The sequence below is a fragment of the Ricinus communis genome, chromosome 5, assembly GCF_019578655.1.
Source record: "Ricinus communis isolate WT05 ecotype wild-type chromosome 5, ASM1957865v1, whole genome shotgun sequence".
NCBI lineage: Eukaryota > Viridiplantae > Streptophyta > Magnoliopsida > Malpighiales > Euphorbiaceae > Ricinus > Ricinus communis.
In genome coordinates this window covers 26180327-26202720 of record NC_063260.1, presented here as the reverse complement: position 1 = coordinate 26202720, position 22394 = coordinate 26180327, and the positions used below count along the sequence as shown (strand labels likewise).

Here is a 22394-nt window from a genome sequence, read left to right as displayed (position 1 = left end):
AAAAAGATTTAGCATCATGGAATATAAATTCACTAATGTGAAATTTATTTGAACATTTTGTATATTTTATTAAAATTTAGTTTAGCTATAATCAAATTTATATAAATTTAACTTTGTAAAATTATAAATTAACACTCACTTTATTTAAAAGACATAAATCTTAAATTTATAAATAAATTTTATAAATTTTAACCAAATATTATAAACATATAAAATATAACAATATAGTGGGCGAGATTATAAATTAAATATGGTGTTTGCCATATTCAAAGAAACTAGCTATTTACTTGTGTATGTGTTGTTGTTATTTTTCTTATTATAAATAATAATATAAGATAAATTTATAGAAAAATATAGTAAGATTTTAATATTTAAAATTATTTAGTATATATAATTATATAATTTAAAATATTTTTAATAATTCATAGATCAATAGAGAGGTTTTTTTTTTATCAAGATCGAATAACTAAATTTTTTTAATTTTATTAATTTTATTAATAAAATCAAATTAGTATAATAAAATTGAAAAATTTAATTTAAATTAATTCAGTTGATGGGTTTGAGATTTTAGTCGATTCTGTTGTAATTAAGTAATAAAAATTAAATCCAACCGAATATTATCTTATTTATTCCTTATTAAATAAAATTGAACAAGTTAGTTCGATTTAATTTTCAATTTAGTTTGATTTTTTATCAATCTATAGATCAATATACGGTTTATAGTTTTAATTAAATTACAAAAGAAAATTACACAAAAAAATATCACTAAAAATTGTGGTAATCAGTTATCGTCCCTAACCGTTGATAACTATAATAATCAGTGTTTTAACTTAACAATAAACAAACAAATACACCTCTTTTAGCAATTTTTGGTAGTGTCGAAAGTCCTTATGTAAACTAAAAGAACAATTCATGTGATTTATTTATTTCTTTCTTTCTTTATAGCAATGTTGATTAGGTACACCTATTAGACCTACAAAAGATAGTGCCTTTTCATATTTTACTCTCTAAATTAATTAATGAGAAAAAAGAAATTAAAAAAATCAATAAGGCGCTTAAAATGGCGGCAAAGCAGTACATTGGGCCGTCAGCACTGTCCCTAAAAATTTGACACGAAAAACCCTGCCGTTCCACTCGTCTTTGAAGCCAAACACGCACCATTTTCACTGTGATCTCTCTACCAGCCTGTATTCCACATTTGCAGAAAGAAAAAAAAAAGAAGAAAAGAAACGGGGACGCACTTTTTGCTACACATTTTCTTTAGTGTCCTCTCCATGCTCACATCGCGACGAACCCAATTTTGGAAATGGAAAATGGCGATCTGGGACACTTAAGTTTTTAGGGTTTTCTGCAGGGCTTTGGAGAAAATGGTAGGCATGTCTCGGTTTAACATGGATCTTAAAGATGATGTTTCTTCTTGCACAGTCTCAGAGCTGATTTCTTCCTTAAAATCAGCTTTTCAGAATGCTTATTTTTCACAAGTAGAAGCAGTTTTAATCTCCAGAGAAGAGAAATTGAAGCGTGAAATTGAGTTGCTCAAGAAAGAGAACGATTGGCTTGCACAGAAAATGGAGACAGAAAGATTAGAGAAAGAGATGGCCAAGAAAGAGTGTTTGGAATTACATAAGGAAATTTCTAGTCTACAAGAAGAGAAAGCTGGGTTTCATGAGAAATTAAAAAGTTTAGCAGATGATAAGAAAACTGTTATTGAGCTTGAGGCAAAACTCTGTGAGTTAGAGTGTGCAAAATTAAGAGCTGAGAATGAGGCGAGGGCTTGTAAGATAAATTATGAGGGTTTGGAGATTAGGGTTTATAAGTTAGATCAGGAAATGAAGGAGTTAAAGAGTTTCGAGACTGGTGGTGAAAATGTTGCTGCTAACGTGAAAATTGAAGGTGATGAAACTACAGATGTGAAAATTGAAAAAGATGCGACTCGTTGTGACGAGAGTGCCCATTTGGAGTTAAGTCAAAGTCCTAGCTTTCACCATACAGCAGACATGAATAATAGAACAGGTAATTCTAAAGTTATTAAATGTTGATTTTGGATTTGTTTTAGTCATTAAAGTAGAGTTTTTATTTTATTTAATATTTTGTCATTTAGTTTATGGCTCCATATTGTTTGAGTTTTGTATCCTGATTTAGTTTAGAGTTTTATTTATTTAATATTTTATTGTTTTTTCTTTTCCGTGTGTGTTTTATTCGGATTGAGGTCGCTAGATTGCAAGGACTGGCATATAATTTTTACTAGAATTTTAGAGTCAGTTCTTGGAGGTTGCTGATTATGCAATATTTTAAACGTCTTATTAGAATTTTCTGTTTTTCTATTCCATGTTATTGATTCTTTGGACAAACTCTGAGTTGATAAGATGTTAATTTTGTATCAGGTGGTGGAAGACCTTTATCAGAAGATATTGTTGAGATTATTGATAGTGACGATGACTCTTCTGCTCCATCTAAAATTTTGAGTGCAAAAGAGATGGCTTCCTCAGGAGAGCAGAAAGGTTTACCTTCAGGGCAAAGAGCTTCGGAATATGTGATTGGAGCACTCAAAAGAAAATGGGTTTCATCTGTTAATAAAGGTGGGATTGATAATGGGGAGAACGATGTTGCCCAAGATGTTGCTGAATGTTGCTCAACTGGTAAAGAGAAGATATCAAAAGCTCAGAAGTTATTCCCTGTGGCTAATAGTTCTCCAATTGAGCATTCCAGTTCTAGTTCCAGTTCCTCTGATTCAGATGTTGATGTCGATCTTTCAATTTATTAACTGTGGGGGGGGGTTTGAAGCAGACGTGGTTACTGCATTTAAGATAGATGAACAGCTCTGTATGGCGACTGTTTGTGCTCTACAGACAACAAAATCTGTACAAAAGTCAATCTGTGCCTCCTCAACTTCTCAAAATCAAGGTTTTGAAAAGCTAGATGCAACCAGGAATGACTAAGTTCTCATTCTGTTTACATTATATCCATTTTATCATTTTATTAATCATTTTTCATGTTTTGGGAATTATTTCCTCATGTGAGTACATCGATCACTACAATTCCAGTTTCCTGGATGATGAACTGTACATAAATTTATGAAGATGTCAATGCTACAATGGACAGGTGACAACAGTTGATAAACCAAACCAAAAATTAAAAATGAACCGACTATAAACAGATTTTCCCTTTTTTCCCTTTTCTGGGTAGTGTTAAGAGTTTCAGAGTTAGGAATTTAACCTTAGAAATTAAGAGGAAAGGATTTATACTTCCAAGTTTTAGCGATGTCCCTGTTGACGCTCACGTACAAAATGGTGCTCTTTTGTCCGCTGCAGGTGCAGTTGGTTAAAGTTTAAACATTTTTATTTAAGCACCAGTATAGTACCTGTTTTTGCGATGAATAGTGACTACTGAAATTATGTTTGATTAGTAGCAGAATAATAATAAAAAAGTGATAAGACTATTTATGTTTACCCTAGAGAATGCACTAGAGCTTTCATTTAAACTGGTACGTTCTGATTTTTTTTATTATCTGTAATAATATTGGTAAAACACCAGTAATATCTACTTAATTCTAGGAAAAGACTGCCAATCTTGCTGGCTTGTTTTTAAGTGGTTGCTTCTTGTTTTATTCTTAATCTCTTGACAAATATGACGTGTATATTCTCCAGGTGCTGTAGTTTGGCAGAATTTTTTATTGAAATTGATGGTGATCCAGAAAGGAAGCTAAAAAAAAAATAAAAATCAAAAGATGAGTTGATTGCTTTTGATGACTGCAGAAGACTTGCCATCGAGCACTCAAAGCAGTTGTTTGAGATATACCAGAAGCGAGCAGATCCACTGTTTTTGAATTTTAAAAAGAGTAATTTTGTTGCTGATAGAAGTTATGCTCCTGATTCTAATTTGCGAATCCAAGCATCTAAGAAGAATGGTCTTTTGAGTTTTGGACATGTGACAGTGCTAACTGATAGGTTAATTATAAGATAGTAACCACATCTCACCATAGTCATTTTGCTGCTTCTGCTTGTTCAGATAAATGCTTCGAGTTTGTCCTTGAGGCAACGGCTAGGTTCCGGACTTTAAAAGAACTAGAAAATAGAATGAAAGAATACGATGTCTTTTGCCAATGAATATTAATTTCTATACTTGTTTTAATTTAAAGCAATTTATATCATTAAATGGTTGCAAATTTTGATATCTCTTAGTTTAAATTAATTATTATCACGCCAACAGCCTTGTCAACAAATATGGTCAATTTCTTTGCTTCTAAAGATTCTTATAATAAAATAATTTTTAATAGTATTTTTTATTTTAGAAATATAAAGTAAAGTTGATTTGGCTCTTCTCTCTTTTTATATTTAATAATTAATTAATATTTATAGTTTTTATTTTTTGTTAGTAATAATTAAAAGAAATAGATTAAAATTATAAAAGTAAAAATTAAATAAAACATAGAATAAAAAGATTTCATTTGATTTATAAATAAAATATATATATATTTTTATATTTAAAGACTTTTAAGATATTTTTAGTTATATATTTTTCTTAAAATAAAAATCACAATTGACATTCTCTTACGAATGATTTTGCCATTCCCTAGCCACTGTACCAACAACACCTCAATTATCCATTTCACATACAGCTGCATCGAAGTTAACTCTCACATAGGATAGGTCGGAGGAGACCAATCAGTGCTGCCAGGCGGAGTAGGGCGAATTGGGACAGCCGCTGCCATGCACTTCCTTCGATCCTTATTCGATTGAAGGACTGATGCAAGTGCATCACTGGCTTGTTTGGCCTAAACAAAATATAAGATCGTAGCAACAGAGGCAAGGGTCAGTTTTTGACTGAGCTGAAGTTTTACATGCTTGCAGTTGCCCTAGACAAAAGTGTTTTGAGTCTCAATCTAAGAATTGCCAAACATTTAAGATGCTTGCATATTTTTTCGTAGAAGATACAATTTTTATTCAGTTTTTTACTGGCATATGTACTTTATTTCCATTTAATATATTTTAATAATAATGATATACAGATTATTATCTTTTTCCTTGTAACTACTTATAAAAGATTCTTTTGAAAATTTACTAACTATTAAATAAAGAATTAGTAGTTATTTAAATTAATAAATATAAAAAAGGGACATATTATAATCTTACGAGGAAGCAAATCGTTGCTGATTAGGAGCGGTGGTGGAGGCTATATTATAATTATAATAATGTAAAGAGTGGAATCGGCGTTGAAATTGAAATATGCAGGATTAAGAAGACGATAGAAGCAGAAGCTCCGGTCCCATAAAGGGCCACGTGATGTGACCGTGATCACCTGCTCTTTCTTGCTTGCGTTCCTGTCCTATTTCAATACCGACGTGGCTTGTCTATTTCCACTTAATACTTTTGTCCTTCTAAACCAACGACGCCACCCTATACAACATTGGTTTTATCGAGTTGGTCAAGCTTTTCTTTTCTTCTTTTTCTTTTGATGTTAATAATACTCCAACATTGCATATTAATTTTGATTTGCATGATAATTTATAGACTGACTTTATATACAAACTACGGAACTAAGCAATAAAATCTGTGCTGTAAATAGAATGGCATTCCGGTAAAAATATAAAATAAATACGTGGTTCTATAATTCACCGAAAAAAGAAAATAACTTTCAAATTTTATTAACTTTCCATAGATCAGCATTTAGTTTAATTTAAAGGATATCTTATATATATATATATATTAAAAAAATGTGTAGTTTTTAAATTATCTTTACAATTTAGCTAAAAGAAAAATTCTGAAGTTGGGACTTGTGAAAGAGAAACAGAAGCGAAAGATATTTTATTTTATTTTTTTCCCAATTCAGGCAAGTTCTTTCCCTCTCTTAAATCTTCCTGTTTCAGTCCTTTCTAGGGTTTTCAGTTTCATCGGCGTTCCTTTTTTGCCCTCCTCATCTCTTGCTGTACAAAATCCTTCTCTTCGGTTTTGCTATAGTGGAATTACTTGTTTATTTCTCCTTCGGCGCTGCTAATTTCCTTTTTTTTTTTTTTTTTTTTTAATTTGAAGTTGATTTCTATTTGGTTGCTGAGAAAATTGACTCAAAGAAATGGAAACGAATAATGAAATTTTGGGGTGTTTTTTTTGGTAAGGCTTATAGATTTCTTCGCTTTTTATGGCTATTTTTGTTTCATTTATTGCATTAATTGATTATTTCGTGTTTTAGTTTTCCAGTTCTATTTTTATATTTTTGGTTATTTCTTTTCCTTTTCCCTGTTATGTAAGTGAAGTTTACTGTCTAACTCTGTCCAGTTGTTACTGCTTAGTCACTTGCATTTTGAAGTTGTGAGCATTCTACCGAAGTGAATTGCTTGATCTTTTGATTTCTATGGTACCTTTTTTTGACTTATGTCTAGTATTATTAACTTTGCTTATTCTCAGCTTAGTAAAGTTATTTGATGAATGATGATACACATGATTGTTGAAAATTCTTACTGCAAGTTATTTATATATATATGTGTGTGTGCGTGTAGATGATTGGACGTTGAGGAGTAGTATATTTGGATAATATGGATGAAGGATTGGGCGATGAAATGGCTCCACTCAACATGAACGAGAGGGCACACCTCTATAGCAAAGAGAATGAATATTCCATAAAACCACCTGAAAGCTCCAACGTTTTGGAATCTCACGAGATAATTATACCTGGTGAAGGTGATTATACGGAGAGCTCATTTCACGTACTTGCAGATATTTTGGATGCCAAGAATCTGAATAGGAGTGGAGTCCCTATGGATGCATCTGAACAGCTGTGCACTAACCCTCGTTTTATGGACAATGCTGGAAACATGGTTGAAGAATTAACAGTGAGAAATTATGATAGTTCAAACCTAGCTATAGTCGGAACGTCAAACTTTAGGGAAAGAATTCAAACTAGGCAGGGTCAGTGGCAGCATCTTTATCAACTTGGAGGTGCATCAGGAATTGGGAGCTCATGTACCAAAACTTTATACCGGGACAATGGTCAGGAAATGTCAAGTCCTTTGGAGGATGCGAGGTATGCATCTTCCCCTGTGTTTTTGAGCCACAAAACTTCAAGTGATGACTGCAATGAAGTTGTGGAACAATCAGCAAATGCTAAAAATAAAGGTCTTTCCCAAAATATGATCTCTCATGGTGGTATTCGGACAAAGATTTTATCAAAATCAGGATTCTCAGAGTATTTTGTAAAAAGTACGTTGAAGGGTAAAGGGATAATTTTTCGAGGCCCAACCCATGAAGGTGCAAAACTTGCTCCAAGAAATGAGAATACTGGAAAGGCGGCTACTGTTACTTTGGCAGCTTCTAATTCTTCACTTAATTTAGGTGTGAAAACCACATTGCCATGTTCCTTTGGTATCACTGGGCCAAGGCCTGCTGGTGCAGATCATGATGGAATTGGTCTGCAACATTGGCTGAATGCACGGCAGCATAAAGTGAATAAAGTTGACTGCCTGCATATATTTAAACGAATTGTTGATCTGGTGGATTACTCTCACTCCAAGGGAGTTGCTTTACATGATTTACGGCCCTCTTGCTTCAAGTTGTTGCAATCCAATCAGGTTAACTATATTGGCTCAGCTGTGGAAAAAGATACGTTTGACAGAGCTATGGATCGAGATGTGCCTTCCACAGAGAATCATGTAGCTAGGAGACGGGCAGCAGAGCAGGGAATTTTTCCCTTTGTTGGTATACTTGCGAAGAAGCAAAAGTTCAGTGAGAATGCAAATTCTCTTAGGCAGTGGCCTCTATTTACTGCAAAACATGGCTTAAAATTTGAAACTGCCAATGATGGTGACCTTGGTCTAGCCAGTACACAAGATTCTCGTAGTGAAGTTGCAGAACATATACCAAATACAGAATACAGAATTCAGGGTAGGATCAGCCATCAGCTGTCGAATGCAGCTCAACAGCAGTTGGCATCCATTACTGACAGGTTGGAAGATAAGTGGTATGCAAGTCCGGAGGAGCTAAGTGAGGGAATCTGCACAATGTCATCAAATATCTATAGTTTAGGTGTTCTACTATTTGAGGTATGAAGAGTTATTTTTGCAATCATTCCTGAACTTTTGTTGTGAGTTCTATGATTTTGCTCCTACTAAATTATGGTGGGTTAGTGTTCCTATGAAATGTTAAATGCATCATTTTGAAACCGAAAACTAAAATCCATTAGTACCTAGTCCAGATTATACTATAAAATTACTTTCATCCTCAAAATGCCTCTTTGTTTGAAAGTAATATTATGGGAAATATTACCACGATTAGAAAGAAAGGCATATTATAGTGTTCTAAGACTCTTTTGGTGGAAAGATTTCCATACATTTGGTAAATGTTGACATTCTTGATAATATCATTCTAGGTTTTGAGCTATAGAAATCACCTTATTTCATTTAAAACTAGTTTTATGTTTTCTGCATAAAACTAGTTTTATTCCCCTTTATTCTACATTCGAGCCATTTTCTTTATGTAGTTTTCAGAATTATTCTTTTAGATTGAACCCATATTGTTTGTAGTATACTGCACAAGTATATTGTTGCTCGTTTGTATTTACATGTGCAAAGGTTTATGTCGTATACTGTTAAATATAGTGGTGATTTTCCTCCAATTCAATGGTGGAGCTATGTGGGGACTAGAGGGGAACACAGCCCCCAGATCCCAATAGCTCCCACTAGCATATATGCTTAATAAGCACACAGTTTCCTCCAAAAAGGACTCTTATAAGAGATTTTTCATTTGTTTTGAATCTTAATTTAAAATGAAATATTTGTAGTTCTTTTAATTTTTCTTTTGTTTATTGGCTTTTGTTAATGAAATAAATATTTCTTTTTTCCATGAGTGAATTTAACCTCTTAACTAAAAGTATTCTATGAATTTTGTGATAATTTATTTAAAATCTCAATTTGTCATTGTAAATAAAGTAACAATGTCGAAGCAATCAAGAGTGAACTGATTTTTTTTCTTTTCCAATATTCAAAGAAATATTCTTTTTATAGTATGCATCTATCATGTTTCCAACCCTCTGAAATCTTATCTTGCTCCACTACTGCTTCAGCTCTTCCACATATGGTATTATTTTCAAATTTTGGAACCGGATTTGTTTTATTCTATGTCTTCTTTTGGTACTTCTTCAAGATGCGTTGCTAATGAGACCGACTATGAGTGGAAGGAATTAAATAAAAGCACTGCAAGTTATTTGATTGATTTGTGTTTACTCTTTCAGCTGCTTGGTCATTTTGATTCTGAACGAGGACATGCTACAGCAATGGCAGACCTGCGCCACCGGATTCTTCCTCCCCATTTTTTATCAGAAAATCCAAAGGAAGCTGGATTTTGCCTTTGGCTAATTCATCCAGAACCTTCATCACGTCCAACAACAAGGTATGCATACCCTTTTAATTCATAAAATGTTAAATGTCGTTGGAAGACATGATTTTAGTAATCACATTCTATTTGGGCAACAATTGTTAAATTGTTGGAGTAGCATGATGTGTAGAGTTGCAAGAGTTTATATTTTTATGACAAATTTTTAATTCGGTACTTATCAGCGTGCACTTGCAAGAAATCAGTGTGGTTGATATACTTTATAAGTGTCAACATCAACTTTGCATTTCATTTATTGGTTAAATGTGAATGTGATCCCTGTCTTCACACAATCCTCATGCATGTGGAGACTTTCTTTCTTTCTTTCTTTTTTTCTCTATGTTCTTTCTTTCTTATTTATTAATTTTTTACTTATTGTTGTTGTTGTGATTTTTTGTTTTTTTTGTGTGTGTGTGTGTGTGAGAAGCTTCTAGTACTTATATGACTGCATATGCACAGTTGGTTTTTGCCTGGGGGAATTGGACTAGCAAGGGATTATCTGACCTGAAACAGAAATTTGGCTTTCTGAGTACAGTAGTGGTGTCTTCTTTTTGATATAAATCCAGTGGAACATTGCATTTTTTAGTTGGAGTAATCATTCATCTTCACCTAAATCCTAGTGAGACAAGTATTTAAAGTTTTATGGACTGATGTTCATTCCCAAACCACAGTGCATTTTATTGGTTGTTAAAAGTATGCACTCTAGTGTAATGTTCTGGTTTTTCTTTTTGTGTGACAGGGAAATCCTACAATCTGAAGTGATTAATGGATTACAGGAGGTGTCTGTAGAAGAATTGTCATCTTCCATTGACCAAGATGATGCTGAATCAGAATTGTTATTGCATTTCCTCTGCTTGCTAAAAGAGCATAAGCAGAACCATGCCTCTAAGTTAGCAGATGAAATTAGGTGCATAGAAGCTGATATTGGAGAGGTTGCAAGGAGGAACTGTTTAGAGAAATCCTTAGCGAACCAATTATCATGTGTCTCCAGAACAAATGACATGAGGTTGAACAACATTATCAGACAACTTGAAAGTGCTTACTTCTCCATGAGATCGCAAATCCAGCTTCCAAAGACTGATGCGACCACAAACCAAGACATGGATGTACTAAGGAATCGTGAGAATTGTTATTTTGCATTGGAGGGTGATGAAAAAGAAAATCCAACTGATTGTCTTGGATCCTTTTTTGATGGTTTGTGCAAGTATGCTCGTTATAGTAAGTTTGAAGTACGTGGCCTACTAAGAACTGGGGATTTCAACAACTCTGCAAATGTAATTTGCTCTCTGAGTTTTGATCGAGACATGGACTATTTTGCTACCGCCGGAGTGTCAAAGAAGATAAAGATATTTGAGTTTAATTCACTTTTAAATGATTCTGTTGATATCCATTATCCAGTGATTGAAATGTCAAACAAATCAAAGCTTAGTTGCATTTGCTGGAACACCTATATCAAAAATTATCTGGCTTCAACTGACTATGATGGTGTTGTGAAGGTGTGTATAGATCGCATGTTAGAGCTTTTACTTTATCCAACCTTTTATGATTGATCTTCAGTTTAGTGGCTCAATTATGGAGTTTCCTGCATCAGATTACCAATATTTATTGGAGCTTTATGTCATGACTTTAAACTGCAAATTTTCATCTTTCATTTGTAAGCATGCATTCGTTACAGGCTGCTCTTTTTTGCTTTCCCCTGTATATTCCAGATGTTCTATGGAGGGGATATGTTCTTCATGTTTATCAACTTGCTTTCATTGCTCATGATATGCTTTACTTGGATGGGTTCCAGTTATGGGATGCAAATACTGGTCAAGGGGTTTACCAATACAATGAGCACGAAAGGAGGGCTTGGTCTGTTGACTTCTCTCAAGTTTATCCGACAAAATTAGCCAGTGGAGGTGATGATTGTACTGTGAAGCTGTGGAGCATTAATGAGGCATGTTCCCCTTTCTTATCTTCTTAAATGGAACATTTATACTGCTGCACAATATGTGCTTAAAATTGAATTGAATAAGTCGATGACCGTTGATTTAGTTTGCCTAATATGTCAAATGATCTTCTATTGTCTGTCTGTGTTGTAGAGTGTCTTGCTTTATATGCTGCTTGGAGCTTCTAATATCATTCCATAATTTATTTAAGACTTATGTTTTGCATGCTTTTCTGCAGAAAAATAGTTTAGGCACAATCAGGAACATTGCAAATGTCTGCTGTGTTCAGTTCTCTTGTCATTCTACTCATTTGTTGGCCTTTGGGTCGGCGGATTACAGAACCTATTGCTATGATCTTCGGAATGTAAGAACACCCTGGTGTGTATTGGCTGGCCATGACAAAGCTGTGAGCTATGTGAAATTCTTGGATCGTGGAACTCTGGTTACTGCATCCACTGACAACTCTTTGAAACTTTGGGATCTCAATAAAGCCAGTTCCAGTGGCCTGTCAAACAATGCCTGTACATTAACCCTTAGTGGGCACACTAATGAGAAGGTTGGTTTCAAGTTCTAGATTTAATCTCACACATACATTTGAAGGAGATAACGAGATTGTTGCTCTATTTATTGTGATTGCTTCTTTATTTTTCTTCTTTTTAATTATCTTTTCAATTTCTTGTTTTCCTCTCCTGGATTGGCTCTGACATTGTATTTTTTGCTGTCTCAGAACTTTGTAGGTTTATCTGTGGCTGATGGTTATATAGCATGTGGTTCAGAAACAAATGAGGTATAGCTTCAGTTCCTTGTGTCACAGCAAGTGTTTTAACAATAAGATGATCTTTTGTTGTTTGAATTTTGTTAGTAAATCACCTGCCCAAAAAAATTGGGAAAAAGAGGTAAATGTTAGAAAGAAAAGGCATGATATAAATAGAAGTTTGCAGAATCTCAATATATTTGTGGAATATGTCTTGACTTGTTGAAATGAAATTGTCTCTTTGCAGGTTTATGCATACCATAGATCTCTACCTGTGCCAATCACTTCCCACAAGTTTGGCTCAATTGATCCTATTTCCGGGAAAGAGACAGATGATGACAATGGGCAGTTTGTTTCTAGTGTCTCCTGGAGAGGGAAATCAGATATGCTTATCGCTGCCAATTCGACTGGGTGTATAAAAGTGTTGCAGGTGGTTTGAAATTAAGGGGACCTCTGAGATCAGTTAGGGAATTGGATTCGTCTAGCTTCTTCTGCAGTTTAGGAATCCAGAACAGTTTTTTGGAGGCCTATTGTTTGTTGAAACTGCGAAATTTGCATGGAATCTCTGAGAAGTTCAAGGTCATATCTGTTTGGCTTTCACATGTGAGATAGAGGAACTCCAGTCAGGTGAACAACACCGTGTCAGCAGTCAAATATTGATTCCGGATTAGAGTGCAGGCAGATAATTTCAGGCAAGAAGTCCAGAATATCATATATTGTTGTGAAGAGAAGGGGGGGCTTTGGAGGTGCTTGTGAATGTAGAAAAATGATCGAGGTCGAAATAGCATTGGTACCAGAATGCAGTAGTCCTGGATAAGGAAGTAGTAGCATGTCGAGATGCATTTGCATCACATACCGGCTGTAGAATTGGTTTGCAGTCCATTATAAGTTTTCAGTTAAGGACTTGCAGTTCTAGAGAAGCATATTGCTCATAAGATAGATTGAAGGCAGGGTTAACATTTTGATCAATCCGAACAAATTCCTTATAATTTGGTAAAAGCAAATATATATCTAAGGAAAAAAAAAAAAGATTTTTGAGTAGTAACTAAGATTGGATATTGTAAGTACAAAGGCCAGCTATTGTAAATTTTTTGAAAAAAGGAAATGTATATGATAGTTTTATTTGGAAATTGTGCACATTTGGTCTTACAATTATATACTTTGCATGACATTTGTGGCGCTGCTCGCAGGTTATTTAGTGCATTTCTTTAGGTCGTGGTAATTTAAGTCTGTTACTTTGCTCGAGGGGAAGAATTTCGAATGGAAGATTTTTCCAAGGAAAAAAAGCAGCACAAAGTAAGACGGCCTGCACATCATCTGCCATTTAAATGTCAAAACACAGAAATAAAAGAATTGCAACCTATCTATTCCTATAAAAGCATTGCAAACCACTGAAAAAGGCTTTCAACAAAATTTAGCTACAAGAGAAAGGAAGATGCTAGAATCCTAACACAAGAAATTTCTAAGGGGAACTGACATGTATACGAATTCTTCTACTTTGTGAAGCAAACTACATCGTTTCCAAGGAGAACAAAAGGTGACTGGGGCTTGGCAGCTCTTTGGTACAAAGTGCGGTGATCAAAACCTATAACTTCTCAGGACTTAGGGCTTGCCCACTTGCTTTGCGCCTTGCAGGACTGAGAGGACTTGAAGAGAACGGCTTTTCTCGGCTGACCTTTGGACTCTGTCCTGGTGGATTCCATGGCGATGTTCTTGCTGGTATTGGTGCCTTCGGTTTAACTGTATGAAAAAAGCAAGTAAGTCCAAGCATAAGCTCAATGGATAGGAAAACGAATTCCAAGCAAATTTGTGAGTTTAGAATCAGAGGTAAATCTATCAACCTGGCGTTTTTCTGACTTTGACATTGGAACTTTTTTTTCTCAACATTATTTTCTTGTCTGGAGGCTCTGAACGAACTGACCTCAAATCAGATGGGATTTTCCCATCTGGATTCTCAATGTAGATAGAACTTAAATCAAAACAAACTGTCTTCATGTCGGAGCTAATTGACCTTGCGTCACTTGCTGGTACCACTGGATCCTCTACTACAGAAATATTCTCATCCCAGCCATTTGAGGCGGCTTCACTTGTTTCTGACTGCTTAAATCTGAAGCTCAGAGAAGTCCTTTCTTTCTCGGAAATCCTGTAAACAAACATTTGAAATGGGATTTGTGATACTGAGGCTAGACCACCATTCATCTCCCCTGGATACCTCTTCAAGAACCCTGCTTCCAGTTCTGAGTAATCGACTGGTGGTGACTGCATAACAAGCTGACCATCGACAGGATTCATCACAAGATACTTCTTGATGTACCTTAGAACCCTAGAAATAGATGAGAAACTAGGCCTATAGTTTGGATCAGTATGCCAACATTTTTTGGTTAAGTTCACAAGGTATTTTGGTGAAAGGGATGGGAATAATGGTCTCTCCCCTGCTCTTATGTTTTTCGCCATCTGGTCTCCTTGAAGATGCCCATCCTCAAAAGGAAGTTTACCTGTCAAAAGCTGGAAACAAAGCATTCCAAAACTGTAAACATCTGCTTTCTCTGAGTGTTTTCGAGTAGAGGGGCTTCCGGTCTGTTCTCTTTCAGCTAAAACTTCCGGTGCATGCCAAATGCAAGGATCAAATGCATTTTGGTTTGATGATGAGTGTCGAGAAGATGGATTTTCGATATAAGTTAAACCAAACCCTGAGACTTTCACATGAAAATAACCTTCCGTGGATTTTCTTGGTTTGAGAAAGATGTTAGTAGGATTCAGATCTCCAACATAGATCTTTCGTGAGTGGAGAAATTCCATACCTCTTGCTACCTGAAGCATGATATCAACAACGATAGGAAGAGGGAACAAAACCTGCCTCCTTGAACTGCTATTCTCCTTCATGTATGCATAAAGATCTTTGCTCATCAACTCCATTACAAGAAAACATTCCTTTTTTTCTTCATCGTAAAATCCACAGAGATACTGCACTATATTAGGATGGGAAAGTGATAGCAGCACAGATATCTCAGAGTTTAATGGCTCAATATCCTCAAAGAAATGTCTCAAAGCGAAGCTTTCTCCTAGCCATTGAATTTCTTTGTACTGGCTTCCTCCACCTAATCTTCGCCTGACTTGGTAATCTTCTGCTCCTAACAGAATTGAACTTGGAGGGAGTTTGCCATTAATTAGCAGCTGTCCATTCAGCTTCTTCTGTAATAAATCCCCAAGTCGCTGCTCGTTCTTTGTTAGTGACCCTGCTTTCATCTTTTCTTTGATTGCTCCAACGAGAAGCCATCCGTCTTCTTTCACTGCAGTCTCAATTTGATTACAAATTTCCCTGGAGACCAAATATTGCTTCCCAAATCTCCATTGAAAAAGTTTCTGATCATGCCAACTTCTGTCATACTTCTTGAAAAGCATAACCCTTTTCTTTTGCATCTCATCCTGGTCAAGTCCTGAGATCTCTCCTGCAGTCTCGATTGCCTCGATAACAGCGGGGAAGTAGCTAACCAAATTATGAATATGGAACTCAATTGAGTCCTTGTTTTGATGGAGGACAACAGCTTTACCCCACCAATCTTTACTATCCAAACATCGCCTAACATAGAGCTCCCCTTCCTTGAAGACCCTGTAAAGCTCTTTTAGAGGCTCTTCAAGGGGTTTCCACTTGGTATTCTTTTCATCAAGCTTCAAATTCTGCTTGATCTCCTCCGCAATTGTGTCGAAAGCTGAAGTGAAGATATTAAGCAACAAACAGCACTGTCTCCTATTGATCTGAATATCATCCTGCAACACCATTAGAGCCTTCAAACTTCCCAATGCCTCTCCTATCTGACGGAACTGCTCCATTGAAGGCCACAATGCTAAAAGGACATTAAAAATTTGACAAGAAGACAGGTCCCTATACAAGAAAGTAAATTAACAAAACTCTGTCGAGGAATCAAGAATTCAACAATCCAGGACCTGAAAGACAAACAAAGATGTTGTATCAAAAGAGAAGCAATCGACACATACATGGTATCCAACATTAATTAATACATGAAATTGAAATGCATGGCACAAGAAACAGAAAGAAAGACATAATCTTATCTATCTATACCTGAACAGAAGAAGGTTCTCTGTTGATTGGATCTAAACAACCTTCTATGGAATTGCAGACTCCATCCGAATTCTCTCAGACCGGAAGAGGAAAAGAAAAAAAGAATTCAAAGGAGCCCTTCTCAGACCTGATCATCAAGAAGGAGCCATCTTCAGGTAATATTCCATAAAACATAAAAACAAAACAAAAATTAAATAAAGGAGAAGCAAACTGACCATTAAAGAATGATAAATCTTGTCAAGAAACACCTGAAGAATACAAAAACTGCCCTAAACCCACAAAACAAATGACAAAAAAAACAGAAGATAAAACGGAAAGGTGGAGGCAATAACTTTGATATTATTGGTCAATATTATTCGTTTAACGGTTTCTGAACGAAAAATAAATATCTTAACATCTGAAACTAACCCACATAAGCAAGACTCTATCTTGTTCTTTCTCTTTCTGTCAACTTTTTGTTTATTTTCTTAAGAGAGAAAACAAGAGAAAGCAAAAAAAAAAAACTCAGACAGAAGGCTGGCCGTTGAACAAGTCACACTCTCTCGTCTCATATAAATAACTTCCCGCGGATTTCGTTTCTATTAAAACCGTTACTTTAACGCTCTTTCTAACTGTTTCATCGCCGGCTACAAGCATTGCAGCGACGTCGTTTCATCCGTGTTTGTTTGACTTTCAATAGATAAATTTCTGAACTAATGTTCTTTCTCCACGTGGATGAAACTAATTGAAGGAGGTGGGTTACACGTCTTTTAGCTTTTTGACGCGACCGGTTGCTAAGGCGTGACGTGACGGCGTGATCGCCCACGATTTTTAATTAGCGCTAAATATGGGGCCTATGATTTATTAATCTTAATTACAAAGTGGGTTTTGTATTTAGTACGTGCCGCTGCCGCATGTATTAAAAGTTTTGAATTATAATCTAGCCGTTTATTTAGGAGCTCCTGTTTAAAATGGTGGAGCTATGGATTTTGATTTTTATTCTCTTTATATTTACGTGTACGTTGATTATAGACTTACAGCCATTCGGTTGATTGCTTGACTAAGATATAGCATTACTAAACAATTTATATTTAATTATTTATTTATTTGTACAATGCACCACTGTATTATTATTTTTATTATAAAAATTTTAAATTTTTATTTTAATATTAATTTATAATAATTTAGAAATAATATCAAATTAATTATTTTAAATATTTTTAATTTTTAAAATCTTAAAATACTAAAATTTTATTAATATAATAATATAAAAATTATTTTTAGAATATTTATTAATTAATATTAGTATTATATAACTTAATGTTATAGTTGATATTACTATTTTTAAAATTAAAAATTTATTATATAATTTATTATTAAGTATAATATTAATAATATAATTTAAGATGTTATTTTCTAGAATTAGAGTTATTAACTAATTAAAAAGTAATTAATTAATTAATTAATTAATATTATATATAAATAATGTACTATCTTTTAGGATAGAATTGGTTTTATTTTCTAATTATAAAACTATTTATTAGTTAATATAATATTAAAATATAATAAATATTTTTTTTTAAGATTAAAGTCCGTATTTAATTAAAAATGTAACTTATTAATCAATAAATTAATAGAAAAAACTATAAAATTACACATAAATTTGAGTTTACGTGTAAAAAATAGTACACATATCAAAATAAATATCATATGTGTCAAAAATTAAACACACATGTCAAAAAATTTTAGATTTCGGAAATTAATATATAAAGAGATGATAAATGATGAGTTTAACAATCTCAATGACTTAATTAACCTATCAGATAAATCTTATCTAAAATCAAATCTTCTATGTCTATAGTAATTCACATTCAGTGGGATTACTAATCCATGATTAATAAAATTTTGATCTTTAAATAGCTTTAATTTTTATTTTATTTTTCTAAAATAATCTTAATTTTTTAATTTATTTTTCAATTGTTTATCTTATAAAAAAATTCTCCTTCTCATCTGAATAAAACATAGAAAACTATTCCTTTAAATTGTTGCAAATGGTGGTATGATTTTGATAACCTATGTGCTTGTGTCTAAAAAAAAAATGATTTTTTTTGGTTTATTTTGTATTATATATCACATTATTTGTTTTATTGAAACTAAAAAAATACCTTCTTCTTGCCAAAAATTTAGAATGTTTTTTTTTTTTTTCTTATTTTCTTGTATGGATTTTAAATTTTTGGATGACATCTAATAAAATGAATCATGTTATAATAATTAATACAAAGTAATATTCTAAAATAATTAGTATTTGAGAGTAAAAAATAGTTATCTAAGCTAAGAGTTGGTGTAAACTAGAAAACAAACTTAGAAAACGTTTTGAGAGAAATAAAAATTAAAAGAGTTAGGAGATACAAGTTTTATATATAGGTAATTTGATTACTATAACAAATTTATTTATCTAGTTAAACAATCCTACCAAACGTAGGATTACAAAAATATAATTAGTTAATTAAATGGATTAACATACTTGTACTAAACAATGTCTAATATAAGTAATATTATGGCTTAACTAAGCCTAATATTAAGTCTAATTTTAAAGATTATGAATCCATGGACTAAACAGACTGTTATAGTTGTAAATTAAACTAGAATTAGAGCATTTTTGATACATTTTTTTATTTTAAATAATTTTATGATAAAATAATATTCAAATGTATTTTTTATTTCTTAAATATAAAGTTGAGTGTTAATTTGGCTCTCTACATATGAAGAGGCAAACTTTACCCTCTATTTTTATATTTAATAAATGCATTATAAATCTATATGCATTTAATTAATTGATATTTGTAATTCTTGTTATTTTATCAGTAATTTTAAAAAAAAAACTAAAAATAAATTGTAACTATTAATGCTTATAAAAATAAAAGCAGAATAAATAATAAAATATAAAGAGTACAATGGATTTAAATAAAAAAATTTATTTTTTATATTTAAATACTTTTTAAAGCACTATTTATTAAAGAAATTATGCACTTTATTTTAAAGAGCAACATTAGAGATACTCTTATACATTAAGTAAAAGAAAATTACATTTCAAAACTAATTTAAGTAATAAGAGTATTTATCTTTTTATATAGAAAGAATTTAGGTTCAAGTCTCTCATGTACACTAAATAAATCTTCACATATTATAGAGAATGTACTAACATGTAATCTACAAGTAGATAAGAATCTTATAAATAAAAAATTGAATTATTCTTTTGCTTTTTAGAATAACTTAAATAATTTATTATTCCTATAAGTCACGTCAATAAATACATAAATTTATTATTAATTTCATTTCTATCCGAAATGGAGTCTTTAGTTATGGTGTATTAATTAATCAAATAATTACTTGATTGATTGATGATAGAACTAGCTAAGAGCCTGAATCAATTCTGAACTAATTTGAAACACCGTTCACTATTTATTTAAATATTAAAATTTGAATAATTTCATATATAGAATGTCTAATTCACTGTTAAGAATTGAATGGTTTAGGACCGATTTATGATTTAGGTTTATGGTTCGGCTTTGGTTGACTCTTGTCAAATAATAAACAATAATTAAAATTTTAAATTAAAAATTATGAAAACTACAATTTAAAAAGAATAATTTTATCACATTCTTTAATTTATTTTTCTTACAATATCTATTATAATAACTATATATTTCATGAAAATTAAGAATTATAATTTAATTTAATTACTTTTTAAGTGATAACTAAATATTTAAGTAATATGAACTAATATTTTTTGTAAATATTCAATATTATTTTTTTATAAGTAAAAAGTGGGTTAAATTTAAACATAAATTTAAAAAATCAATTTTCCTAAATTAATATTTTATTTAATATTTTTTCTTAAGAGTTGAACCAATTTAGATTTGCGACTCTGTCTCAAGGTCGATTCGGGTTCAACGTGATATTGAACCCTAACTACCCCTTATCTCTTAAAGTTTCTGACTAATTTACAAATCGGACATAAACTAAAACCGATTATTGATTTAACCGATTCAATTTCGGTTTGATTCGCAATCCGAAAATGCCGTGTGACCAGGTTAATTTGATGGTCTCAATTTCATTTGGAGACTGCAAATGTGGTTTGACCAGGTTATAATGACGAATTCTTGATTGAACCAATTATATATTTACTTGCTCAATTCATATTCTTAATGGGATTTGATTGAGTCAAACCACACTTCCTTGAATTAAACACATTTTCAGGTGATTCAGTTTTTAAGTTTACATTTATGATCCCGTAATAAAATATTGTCTAAATAAATAATTTGACGGTATTTGATTAGATAATATTAAAAAATTAGAGTTTGTTGGATTACACTTTCTCCTTGGTTAATTCATAGTATTAGATTGGGCTACAAATCTCTTTATACAGTGACTTAAAATCTGATGGAATTGTCCTCAACTCAATTCCTATACGGGATAATTACTTTAGTCGGTCCATAATTGTTGGAGACTGTAACGAGAAAAGAAAATAAAGAGACGTATTATTCAAACTAGCTAATCTATAAAATTAACAAAAACAGCCAAAGTTGATTTCAGCCAAAATTGTATATTCATGGCAGTGATACACTGCACACCTTCTTCAAAAGCGACATCCTCTTTGCTATCTCGAATCCACAGTTATTCATGGCTTGATTTCAAAGTAAAACAATTCATCATTAAAAATTGTACGTTGCAGCTTTCAATTAAGTAATTGAGACCCAGTGAAAGTAACTTCGTACCATAAATATATATATATTTCTTCTATCGATCAAGCGTTACATCCACCTCCTTGTCGGCAAACGGCAAATTACCGTTCGTTAACATCCATCTCGATTAATCTAATGGTTAACTCCTTAATTAAATTTGTCAGAGTAATTTCTAAATCTAAATGTGTATTTCTATGTAATTGGACAGGGAATTTTAAAAGCACGTCCCCAAATATAAAGGAAGATACTTAATAGGATTATGCAACCGTACCGTTTCTTGCTGAATCTTTCTTAAGGTATTTATGTTTTATTTGTTTGTTTTCACTTATATAATAATAATTCATCAATTATATTTCTAATTCATAACAATGTTCAGTTGGGTACATGGGGTTTATGTCGATCCCTCTACTTATCAGATTATGCGTAATTTGAAGGTTGTTACCACTGGCATTTTATTCAGTTGATTTTTGTACTACTTATTAACTTAACGTCTCTGCAACTGATTATATCCATTAATGCTTTTAAGGTTATCCTTGAGGAGGAAACTCTCTAATTTGCAGTGGATGGTAATATCGTTGTATTAGCTGTTTAATGTTGAAACTAGCCTTTCCTGTTTATGTTCTTTCTAGATGCTTGCAGCCAGATGAACTATCATATGCAAGTTCTAAGTAGGTATGATACTTAACGTGCCAGCATGTGCTTACCTCGGATTTTAGGTAATTTTGATCCTTCTTAGATTTGGCGATATTCAATATGGTGCGGCTTCTCCCGGATGATTTTCAAGGTGGATTTTGGGAAGGGACCTCGGGAGCAATGCCTTCTCAATAGCTATAATATTACCACCTGGTTGGTGATTGGATCCACTGGCTTGCTAGTTTTATGGTTGATGAAGTACGCTGACGATATTGTGAAAGTATATATTGTTCCTGCTTTCCGGACCAAGTCTTATCTGTTCCTCATCATATATCTTTCAGAGTTGATCTATGCAACTTGAATTTGTCCATTAGTGCTCTTAGTATCACTGATGCTAATGGAATCATGGAAGTGAAACTTTGAATTCCACGAAAGGAACAGTAGAATGTTCCTCATCATCTCATTTCCCCTTGGGAGATGAGATGCTCAAGGGGAAGATCAGAGGGAGCAAAACTAGCTTAACTTGGTTCTCGATGCTGTCCCTGGCTAATGCCTCCTGCAGTGGTCATTGTTTGGTACCTGTCTTTGTAGGGCTGGGGGGCGGATCGGCTCTTGCCTTTCAGGTTCTTTCCCCTTCTGTGGTCGTTACCAACCGAGTTGCTTTACTTTTCTTGCAGTTGTTGGACGTTGGCGATTATATTCCAGAATTGCACTGCAGTTGCAGGCTATTAATGCAAGCTATATATTTTCCTTCTCTATGTGTATGTATGTGTTAGCACACCAAGAGCAATAATTTTTCCAAATATGATCATAATGACTTCTAAAAATTCTCTGCCTGTCTGGTATAAGTGTCAATTTTAGCTGGCCGAGTGAACAAAAAGTTATGTGGAAACATGTTTGCAGCTCAGTAGA

At 33.0% G+C, this 22394-nt stretch overlaps 3 protein-coding genes across 10 annotated transcripts; 2 read left to right on the top strand and 1 right to left on the bottom strand.

Moving 5' to 3' along the window:
* The first annotated feature begins 1020 nt into the window (after positions 1 to 1020).
* Positions 1021 to 2932, top strand: LOC8287737. Its single transcript, XM_048375087.1, has 2 exons — positions 1021 to 2013; positions 2385 to 2932. Exons 1-2 carry the CDS (start codon positions 1368 to 1370, stop codon positions 2762 to 2764), a joined length of 1026 nt encoding a protein of 341 aa, XP_048231044.1. The 5' UTR covers positions 1021 to 1367; the 3' UTR covers positions 2765 to 2932.
* A 2746-nt stretch (positions 2933 to 5678) lies between these two features.
* LOC8287736 (protein SPA1-RELATED 2) lies at positions 5679 to 13174 on the top strand. Of its 6 annotated transcripts, none has more exons than XM_048373845.1 (9): positions 5859 to 5925; positions 6030 to 6107; positions 6494 to 8032; positions 9220 to 9377; positions 10099 to 10855; positions 11152 to 11298; positions 11529 to 11846; positions 12018 to 12077; positions 12292 to 13174. In XM_048373845.1, the coding sequence occupies exons 3-9, from the start codon at positions 6530 to 6532 to the stop codon at positions 12481 to 12483; spliced, it is 3135 nt and encodes a 1044-aa protein (XP_048229802.1). In that variant the 5' UTR covers positions 5859 to 5925; positions 6030 to 6107; positions 6494 to 6529; the 3' UTR covers positions 12484 to 13174. The 6 variants fall into 6 exon arrangements, with proteins under 6 accessions (XP_015570973.2, XP_002509925.2, XP_048229804.1 ...); XM_048373846.1 differs by adding an exon at positions 6273 to 6351 and having other exon boundaries at positions 5859 to 6107; XM_015715487.3 differs by lacking the exons at positions 5859 to 5925; positions 6030 to 6107 and adding an exon at positions 5679 to 5829.
* Positions 13175 to 13312: 138 nt separating this feature from the next.
* Positions 13313 to 16826, bottom strand: LOC8287735 (serine/threonine-protein kinase GIN4). 3 transcript variants are annotated; one of them, XM_015718397.3, is made up of 4 exons: positions 16341 to 16826; positions 16126 to 16252; positions 13886 to 15989; positions 13313 to 13784 (listed from the first exon to the last, which is right to left on the bottom strand). In XM_015718397.3, the coding sequence occupies exons 3-4, from the start codon at positions 15873 to 15875 to the stop codon at positions 13630 to 13632; spliced, it is 2145 nt and encodes a 714-aa protein (XP_015573883.1). In that variant the 5' UTR covers positions 15876 to 15989; positions 16126 to 16252; positions 16341 to 16826; the 3' UTR covers positions 13313 to 13629. The 3 variants fall into 3 exon arrangements, with proteins under 3 accessions (XP_015573883.1, XP_002509924.1, XP_048229805.1); XM_002509878.4 differs by having other exon boundaries at positions 16126 to 16826; XM_048373848.1 differs by lacking the exons at positions 16126 to 16252; positions 16341 to 16826 and having other exon boundaries at positions 13886 to 16095.
* Positions 16827 to 22394: the final 5568 nt, after the last annotated feature.

Excerpts from the sequence above, each read along its gene's own strand:
- LOC8287737 (XM_048375087.1), top strand. The coding sequence starts at position 1,368 with ATGGTAGGCATGTCTCGGTTTAACATGGATCTTAAAGATGATGTTTCT. Across the intron at positions 2,014-2,384 it reads AGACATGAATAATAGAACAG|GTGGTGGAAGACCTTTATCA; the intron begins GTAATTCTAAAG and ends ATTTTGTATCAG.
- LOC8287735 (XM_002509878.4), bottom strand. The coding sequence starts at position 15,875 with ATGGAGCAGTTCCGTCAGATAGGAGAGGCATTGGGAAGTTTGAAGGCT. Across the intron at positions 13,785-13,885 it reads CAAAGTCAGAAAAACGCCAG|TTAAACCGAAGGCACCAATA; the intron begins GTTGATAGATTT and ends TTTTTCATACAG.
- LOC8287736 (XM_015715487.3), top strand. The coding sequence starts at position 6,530 with ATGGATGAAGGATTGGGCGATGAAATGGCTCCACTCAACATGAACGAG. Across the intron at positions 10,856-11,151 it reads ACTATGATGGTGTTGTGAAG|TTATGGGATGCAAATACTGG; the intron begins GTGTGTATAGAT and ends GATGGGTTCCAG. Across the intron at positions 12,078-12,291 it reads GTGGTTCAGAAACAAATGAG|GTTTATGCATACCATAGATC; the intron begins GTATAGCTTCAG and ends GTCTCTTTGCAG.